Here is a 10,193-nt window from a genome sequence, read left to right as displayed (position 1 = left end):
TAGTTTTGTAAAAAGAAGGGTTGAAGCAGAGCTGGGGTAAATAGAAGACCTGTCAGAGATTGCAGGAAAGCTGCTGTTAATGCCAAGAGCAGCTGTGTTCCCAGAAAGCAAGGTGCACGATCACGATGGGAGCCTGAACATAACCTACACCTCTTCATACAGCCAGCCACAATTATCCTTACACCTAGATTTCCTCTGCTGTTTTAAGAAATTTTACCTTTGCCACTTAACGTCTAAAAATAATTTATTGTGCAAGATTATCCAAAACAAATCATCACTTATACAGCTCATGAATCATATAGTGCAGCTACAAGTTGATAAGAGAAAGTTATTTCCTTTCAGAAACACACACACACACACACACACACACATTGTGCTAGTGTTTAAAATGCTGAGCACAAGAAATGTGTGACATTTTTACAAAAACAAAACAAATTCTACAAAATTGCACAGGATAATTTGGCAAGCCAAGTCATATCAAAACCAATAATGTGCTTTGTATATCTGGCTAACTGAAAAACCACGAGGTTTCTCCAAATGAACCTCATGACCAAAGAACTGGCTAAATCTCTTAATGGGTTTGAATGCGCTGGAGAAATCATTGGTGAAATTAATGGAGGGGTACACAATATCCTTCACATGGAGTCCCTGGAAGGGTTGACCATTAGGTAAAAGGTTAGTATAGAAAGCTATACATGGACACTGGGCCTAAGGATCTCTTTCCATACTGCATAGTTATGATAAATCGTTTGCATCTCTTCAAAGGCTGTTTCTTTAAGTACAGACGGAACAAGGCACTCCACTAGTCAAAGTACTCGACTGTCATGTAGTCTAAGAGCTAGATCAAAACAAAATGGGTGGCAGCAAGGAAAAGCTTCAGCAATCTTTATTTTACACACGTATGCACTCACTCTGAAACAGGGTCAGTCTTATCATTCATCATCCCAACCCAGAATTGAAAGCTCCTGAATTCCACATCACCTTCATGGTAAAGCTACAAGTATTGCACTTCACATCAGGTCCTGTACTTTAAAGTGTGTACCACAAAAGTGTATAAAGTCCCTGCACAGAAATGGGCAAAAAAATAAGAAAGTTGCCTCAAAAGAAACTGGCTAGAATTCACAGTTTTTCACGAGTTAAGGCTTTAACTCAATTTATTCAGCAGCCAAGTCGCTTTTCCATCTCATAACCATTTTAATGTGAAGGCTGTTCATATCTTCCAGCCCAAGCTACACATTAACTGGCCTCAATAGAAAAGTTAACAGAAGGCATGTCTCCTCAAACCAGGATTCAGTGGTTTCATACGATAGGCTTTTGGTTCTGCTCACAGGAAAAATGTTGTTGATAAAAGCCAGATTTTTAAAAAAAGTGATGTGTTTGGACAACTTAATAAAAGAATTGGTAATAAAATTCATCCAAAATAATTAGTTTTCGTACATTAGTCTGGCAGTCTGTCTAAAATAAATATGTGCATTTATAAAATGAACTCAGGACATCTATAGCTCTTTCCAGCCAATTAAACTTCCTGTAGCGGTTTCACTGTTGTACAATTTGTGCACTGAAAGCTCCCACAAACAGGAATGTGGTAATGACCAGATAATCCCTGTGACATTGATCGAGGGAAAACTTTTGACTAGGTCACCGGGGCCAACTCCCTAGAAGAAACTGATGACAGCACTTGGATCCAAAATACTACTTCCTTTTTACTTGAATTGTATTAAGAGCCATGTAGCTTTGAAGACAGCTTCAGAGGCAATTGGGAGAGTAGCTAGATCTGGCACTAACTCTTCCTGTGTTTGCTCTCGGTTTCAACAGTAAGCTCTTAACATTTCTGAGGTGTTACTGCAGCACCAAAACATTTGTGCCTGAACCCAGTGAAACTTGGGTTACAGAGAGCACTATTCAGCTTGCTGAAATTCATGGTCACTATCCTGCTGTATCTACCAGTGATAGTGATGTTGTTCAAATACAAAGCATAAATAATAAGATTATTCCACTTTTAACAAACAGGCACAAGTAGCGTACTTGAACAATAACAAGTACCTCAACAACCTCACAAGGAAAACATCTCATCTAATCGTAACACTGGGGATTTCAAGGCACAATAATATTTACATATTTACGCTCTTTACTGAGGGAGGATAATCAGGAATTTGAATCAGAATGTGTAGTATTTTGTAACCCTTGTGAAATATGATCAATTGAAAAATCTATCATATTTTGCAGAAGTTATGGATTTGGGGGAAAAAAAGTGAGAATTAGCTCCACAAACCCAATGCAAACACCGCAGGCAGGATCTGTCAAGGTGGTCTCTCCCATGCAGAACTTTACAGGCAGAAGATAATTATTAGCAAAAGCCTTTCACAGAGTTCAAATATTTGAAAGACTGGGAGCACTGCCCGCTGTCATCATAATTAATCAGGAAATCATCTTTGCTTGCATTCTAGAAGATCTGCTACCTGTTCATCTCTGCATCCCTGGCTTGTTTAATGTAAGGGCTGTCCATGTACACTATCAATAGACTTTCAATAGGTTGGTGCAGGTGTAGCAAAACAAAAAGCATTCCACTGTGCTGCATCTTTCTAAGGGCAACAATAACTTAGGAGATACTTTAATACACAACTTATCCATAATGCTACACTCATAATCTGGAGGCACAAGTTTAAATTCCACTGCACAAACTAGCACTCTTCATCTCACGTTCCCGATACTTATTGCTTATTTATTTATTATTATTACTATTTCTTTTTGTATTTGCATTTTGTTTTCTTTTGACAACTGGTTAAACGCCCAAGTTGGTGCAGCCTTTTATAGATTCTATTGTGGTTATTACTCTATGGATTTATTGAGTATGCTTGCAAGAAAATGAATTTCAGATGACATATATGTACCTTGATAATAAATTTACTATGAATTTTGAGGATTTTTATACTTACTTCAGTAAATAAAATCTTGGAATTTACAATCTTGCAATTATAGAACTGCTGGATTAATGCAGGGGGAGCTGTTTTATTAATGTTTACAGGGAGAAAAAATGTTAGCTTATCCCAGCAACACATACAAAATGCTGGAGGACTCAGCAGGCCTGGCAGTATCTATGGTAAAAAGTACAGTCAATGTTTTGGGCCAAGACCCTTCGGTAGTTCTCGGCCTGAAATGTCGCCTGTACCTTTTTCCATAGATGCTGCCTGGCCTGCTGAGTTCCTCCAGAATTTTGCGTGTGTTGCTTGGATTTCCAGCATCCGCAGATTTTCTCTTGTTTGTTAGCTTATCCATTCTGGTCTCTGTGCAACTCCACAGTTGGCTCTTAATTGACAGCATTTATCTTCCATCCTCTGGGATGGAAGATAAATGCTGTCCCACAATGAAATAAAACTTGATGTATTCTTTGGCTTCATCTTCTGTGATACTTAATAATTGAAATTCTAATAGAAGAAAAGATTCATGTTAAATATTCTGCATATTCCCGGTAGCTTTGAATTAGTGTATACCTTCATATCCCAAGAGGATTTTTTAATGAAGTCTCTACTCCACAGGAGTACGTTTAATAGCAACATCTAGATTTTGTGGCCTTGGTATTTGGATCATTGATACCATATCCTTCATATAGTGTTCACTCCCACTCACACACAGCCTTGGTATCTGGGTCATTGGTACCATATCCTTCATATAGTGCTCACTTTTACACACAGACACACATACACATGCACACAACTGAACATTTCACTACACAGTTGCTTCAAGGCAGTAGTGTCCTATCCTCATGGAAAATGAGTCAATTTCTTTGGAAAGTGTATGGAGACACAAGAAATTGTTTTATGGAACTAAAGAAGAACTGCTGGAAGAACCCAGCAGGTCAAGCAACATCAATGTAGGGTTTGAAACCCATGAACACTGCCTCATGATTCTTGCTGTGCACTATTTATTTATGTTTGCAACTTAGAGTAATGTTCATGTTTTGCACAATACTGCTGTTGCAAAACAACAAATTTCATGATATATATCAGTAATGATAAACCTGATTTTGAACAGTTGACATTTTGGGTCTCAACCTGAAATGTCAACTGTTCATTTCCCTCCATGGTGCTGCCTGACCTGCTGAGATCTTCCAGCAGCTTACATTTCTGCTCCAGATTCTAGCACCTGCCATCTCTTGTGTCTCCAGGTTTATTTTTGTGTTGGTTTTAATGGAGCATTTGGAGCACTAGATTTAAAATTGACAACGAGACAGTCTCAGTTGCTGCAGCCACAGCTTCCCGTTACTATTCTCCACATCCAATTAAAAAGGCCTTGCTCCTTCAACATGATGCCCAAAACTAGGTCAGCAACCGCAGGATAATGAAGGTCCATTCATGGATCTCAAAGGTTTTAACGTGTTGGGTCTTCATGCATAAGTCATTCTTCCCAAGTAGTTTGCAGGGACATAGCCCCTTTTGCCATTGACCTCCGCCAACCACCAGTCTTTGTTGCCGCTCAAGTCACTGGATTTGACTATCTTCACTCGCTCGTACTCCTGGAGGCTGAGTTCGTAGTCACTCCTTGCATGAAATGGGTACACAGCATAGAAGATCTGTAAAGAATAAAACAGTGGGCTTGGGTGAGAATCCAGCACAAGGCCTTTGCTCGACTTTCATATCTGGCTTGAAATCATTACTATAGGCCCCACTGCACCAAGCTGGTATTTATACTTCCAATTCTTCCACCTCCCCCATTGTCATCTTCTAGTCCTTTCTCTGTCATATACTTATCCAACTTCCCCTGTTTATCTTACCTCTCCTTGAGGGAACAAGTTCCACATTCTCACTTCTCTCTGGGTAAAGAAATTTCACCCAAATTTTCAATTGGATATACAGAAGGAAAAACTATTTCCACAAAGCCACCAGCCATGCCTCTTCTCAAAGTATCACTGCGCGATTTTACTCTAACAGGCCTGTTGTGTTACATTTTATCAGGGAGATGGAGTCTCTGATAATGCAGCACTGCTCCAGAATCTCATGCTGAACTACTTGTCTAAAGTCTGAATTTGGGCCTAGTCTTCCTGCAATCTGACTTAGCATATTAGGGCTTCCCACTGGGGCACAGCTGACACTGTGGCAAGGGGCAAATTTCCAAAATAGTTACACTGCTCTTCTTTGAGTGTGACTATGGCATCTATTACACCCACTTCCTCCACCGTGGGGACTCGGTGTCATATCTGACTCACGCTGACATTTTTTCTATGAATGCAATATACTGGGCTGAAGGGACCAGTCAGGTTAATGTTTTATATCTGGAGTGAAATCCTTACCAGAAAAGTTCTATCATTGAAACAATGACCAACACAGTTTGGAGCTAACACTGGTTTAGCATCTGTGCAACTTTGTTCCTTGGGATTCACATTATGGGAAAAAAACACACAAAGCATGAGGGTAATCTGTTGGCATTAAAATAGCAGGCCATGCATCCAATAAAAACCAAATGACTGAGGTTACAAACATCCAAAACTTTCCACAATATCTTTACTGGAATACAGAACTGGTCCCTGATAAAGATAGTATTGGAAACCACAAACTAATAAAAGTCTTGGAGTTGCATATTTTTTCATTGCCTCTGGATCGTAAAATTAAATGCTTCTGAATCGTTATCACTGCTGTAACTCACAAGCAGTGATGTGATAATGACGGGTTGTCCGCTCTAAAGTAATTGGTTATGATGTAAAAACTAGGCAAAGAGTCAGAGTCCTCTGCCCTTGTTTTCTTTCAAACAAGGCGGGGGGAACCTTTGATATTTAATCAGCTTCACCCTACATCTCAATTTAACATCTTGTTGAAAACAATGCCATGTTTTCTCAAAACCTGGTCCTTAAACATCTTGGACCTAAAACATTCCATTGGCTTCTGTCCCTTTTTAACTGTTGCCTAAGATCATTAAAAATATCTAAAAAGTGGAGAAGAGCCAAAGTTGTTGCTCTCGTAAAACCCAGTAAAGACCCCATCATTCCTAAAAACTACAGACCGATTTCCTTGCTCTGCACCCTCTATAAACTCTACGAGAGATTCATACGGAAAAGAATATCCCCTTAGTCAAAGATCTTCCAACACCAGACCGAGCCAGGTTCAGGCCAGGCCGCTCTTGCTGCAGTCAAGTCCTGAACTTAAACCGGTATATTGAGGATAGCTTTGAAATGTGACAAATTACAGGGGCAGTATTCGTTGACTTAACAGCAGCATACGATACTGTGAATCAGAGGCCTTCTACTGAAATTATCTAACGTGTTAAATAACGAAACCACAGTCAAAGTAATAAGAAGCCTCCTAGGAAACGGTAGATTTTATTTAGAAATGAATGGAATTAAGAGTAGGTGGCGTCCACAAAAGAGCAGACTACCACAGGGATCAGTCCTGGCACCTCTACTATTTAATGTTTACACAAATGGCCAACCAATCTTTCCTAACACACGCAGGTTTATCTTTGCAGACAATCTATGCATAGCAACACAAGCTAACTCCTTCCACGAAGTTGAAGTACGACTTACAGCAGCCCTCGAAGCAATGAAGCAGTATTATGAAAAATGGTCTCTGAACCCAAATCCATCAAAAACTCAAGTGTGTGCATTCCACCTGAGGAATCAAGAAGCAGCTCGGAAACTCAAGATCTTCTGGTGTGGGAAGGAGCTCGAACACCATTCGACTCCAATTTACCTGGGCGTGATACTGAATTGGACACTCTCATTTGCTACCCACGTACAAAAACTCTGAGGGGAAGTTGGCCCTCGCAATTCTCTATTGAAAAAATTAGCAGGCACAAAGTGGGGAGCTAATGCTCACACACTTAGATCAACTGCCCTAGCAGTCTGCTATGCACCTGCAGAATACTGTGCACCTGTGTGGGGGCAGATCAGTCCATGTGAAGAAAATAGACCCGTTGCTTAACGAAGCCTGCCGAATAATCACGGGCACACTGCGCTCCACACCCACTAACATCATTTACAGACTTGTAGGCATTGCTCCCCCAGAGATCCCAAAACACACTACAACAAAAATTGAAAAAGGTAAACAGAACTCAGATCCACGGCACCCACTACATCATCATGTGCCAGTTTCCAACTGCCTAAAATTGAGAAAAAGCTTTGCTACAGTGGAGGAACTACAGTATGGAACATCCCCCCCAAACACACAGGATTGACCTCTGACAACAAACAGAAGCCAGAACCCCACCAAACAAAACAGTGCAAGACCCACAGAAACGTTGCCAGACGAGGCACTGCTTTACCAGACGTAAGTGGTGCACTCTTAACAGAGCGAGAGCGGAAGTTTGTGGGACGGGAGACAATATGGTGAAGTGGGGTTTAAGGACCAGTGAATCCTGTGAGTGTGGCGAAAGGGTGCAGAATATTCAACACGTTCTGCGCACCTGATTCAGCTGACACTGACCTGCTCAACATCAACCAAACAGTACTAGAGCGGCTGGCTGTCTGGTGCAACAAGCTATGATGATGACGATGACTAGAAGTTTAGGTGGGTTGGATGGTTACCATACCAATCAGTTAGCACTGACTGGGTAACAGCCACTTGGTTTACCTGCTGCTCTCCCAGGTCACTTGAGTTGTCGTCACTTCCACTGAACGACGCTGTTTCTGCGCTGCACGGACTAACCTCCCGAGAACTGTTCAGAGTAGTGTCACTGTCACTGGTGCTGAAGTGTGAAGTCTTCATGATGTCAGAGTACGAAGTTACGAATAGAGTAATGTCATCAAAATCGCTGTCCATAGCAGGTCCTTCACTCGACTGGCCGTTCTGTCCAACCGCAGGGTTGTACGGCCTCAGGAATGAGGAGTACACATAGCCCTGTGTCACTACATGGAATCAAAAGACGAGTCACTCATCAATTTTTAAAACTACATCAAATACATTTATTTTTATCTTGGTAAAACAGCCAGCATAATCAAAGACCCCACCCATCCCAGACATTCTGTCTTCTCTCCCCCTCCCTTCAAATATCAAAGCCTGAAAGCATGTACTCTCAGCCTCATTCCTGCTGTTAGAAAGCTATTGAATGGTACGATGAATGAACCGTAGACTTCACAATCTACCTCACTATGACTTTGCACTTTATTGTAGTACACTTTGTTCTGCATTATTTTTATTATATGTTGCTTCTCTTGACGTACTGATATAATGAAATTATCTGTATCGATAGGATGCAAAACAATTTTCATGCAATTTGGTACAAACAACTAGATAGATAGATAGATAGATAGATAGATAGATACTTTATTCATCCCCATGGGGAAATTCACTTTTTTTCCAATGTCCCATACACTTGTTGTAGCAAAACTAATTACATACAATACTTAACTCAGTAAAAAATATGATATGCATCTAAATCACTATCTCAAAAAGCATTAATAATAGCTTTTAAAAGGTTCTTAAGTCCTGGTGGTTGAATTGTAAAGCCTAATGGCATTGGGGAGTATTGACCTCTTCATCCTGTCTGAGGAGCATTGCATCGATAGTAACCTGTCGCTGAAACTGCTTCTCTGTCTCTGGATGGTGCTATGTAGAGGATGTTCAGAGTTTTCCATAATTGACCGTAGCCTACTCAGCGCCCTTCGCTCAGCTACCGATGTTAAACTCTCCAGTACTTTGCCCACGACAGAGCCCGCCTTCCTTACCAGCTTATTAAGACGTGAGGCGTCCCTCTTCTTAATGCTTCCTCCCCAACACGCCACCACAAAGAAGAGGGCGCTCTCCACAACTGACCTATAGACATCTTCAGCATCTCACTACAGACATTGAATGACGCCCAACCTTCTTAGGAAGTACAGTCGACTCTGTGCCTTCCTGCACAAGGCATCTGTGTTGGCAGTCCAGTCTAGCTTCTCGTCTAACTGTACTCCCAGATATTTGTAGGTCTTAACCTGCTCCACACATTCTCCATTAATGATCACTGGCTCCATATGAGGCCTAGGTCTCCTAAAGGTCCACCACTATCTCCTTGGTCTTGGTGATATTGAGAATAATATTGAAAATAAATCAATTTTCCAACAAACCAATATTCTTGATATTTAGCGGATCCAAACAATCTGCTGGAGGAACGCGATGCGTCGAGAAGCATCTGAGTGAGAGGAAGGGATTGTCAACGTTTGAGTCAAAACCCTGCATCAGCACTGCTGCAGGATTTTCACCAAAGTGTCAACAATTCCTTTCTCTCCCACAGACGCTGCTCGTCCCACCGAGTTCCGCCACCAGATTGTTTGTTACTCCGGATTCTAGCATCTGTACTTTCTTGTGTCACCACCTCCCAGGGAGAGTGTTCCTCAACAAAGTACATTTTCCTCAGAATGGCCCCCTCCGACTGTAGACACAAGAAACTTAGGATGCTGGAATCTTTGTTGCTCCAGTTTTCCATCAGTATTGTCCCTCTGTCAATAGCGCACTCCCTCAGTACTGTCCCTCTGACAACACACTCCCTCAGTACTGTCCCTCTGTCAATAACGCACTCCCTCAGTACTGTCCCTCTGACAACACACTCCCTCAGTACTGTCCCTCTGACAACACACTCCCTCAGTACTGTCCCTCTGTCAATAACACACTCCCTCAGTACTGTCCCTCTGTCAATAACACACTCCCTCAGTACTGTCCCTCTGACAACACGCTCCCTCAGTACTGTCCCTCTGTCAATAATGCACTCCCTCAGTACTGTCCCTCTGACAACAATGTACTCCCTCAGTACTGTCCCTCTGTCAATAACGCACTCCCTCAGTACTGTCCCTCTGACAACACACTCCCTCAGTACTGTCCCTCTGACAACACACTCCCTCAGTACTGTCCCTCTGACAATAACGCACTCCCTCAGTACTGTCCCTCTGACAACACACTCCCTCAGTACTGTCCCTCTGACAACACACTCCCTCAGTACTGTCCCTCTGACAATAACGCACTCCCTCAGTACTGTCCCTCTGACAACGCACTCCCTCAGTACTGTCCCTCTGACAACACACTCCCTCAGTACTGTCCCTCTGACAATAACACACTCCCTCAGTACTGTCCCTCTGACAACACACTCCCTCAGTACTGTCCCTCTGTCAATAACACACTCCCTCAGTACTGTCCCTCTGTCAATAACACACTCCCTCAGTACTGTCCCTCTGACAACACGCTCCCTCAGTACTGTCCCTCTGTCAATAATGCACTCCCTCAGTACTGTCCCTC

The 10,193-nt window shown here is 42.0% G+C and overlaps 1 protein-coding gene across 1 annotated transcript in view; it reads right to left on the bottom strand.

Moving 5' to 3' along the window:
* Window positions 1–226: 226 nt before the first annotated feature.
* Window positions 227–10,193, bottom strand: part of arhgef38 (Rho guanine nucleotide exchange factor (GEF) 38) — a 97,302-nt gene continuing 87,335 nt past the window's right edge. Inside the window, exons 13-14 of the mRNA XM_073042386.1 lie at window positions 7,560–7,834; window positions 227–4,570 (exon numbers count right to left, since the gene is read on the bottom strand). Coding sequence (XP_072898487.1) covers window positions 4,385–4,570; window positions 7,560–7,834 — 461 coding nt within the window. The 3' untranslated portion in view covers window positions 227–4,384. The remainder of the gene's footprint in view (window positions 4,571–7,559; window positions 7,835–10,193) is intronic.

This window comes from Hemitrygon akajei, chromosome 4, assembly GCF_048418815.1.
Source record: "Hemitrygon akajei chromosome 4, sHemAka1.3, whole genome shotgun sequence".
Classification (NCBI taxonomy): Eukaryota; Metazoa; Chordata; class Chondrichthyes; order Myliobatiformes; family Dasyatidae; genus Hemitrygon; species Hemitrygon akajei.
Note: the sequence above shows the minus strand (reverse complement) of the source record. Positions and strands in the feature narration are given on the sequence as shown.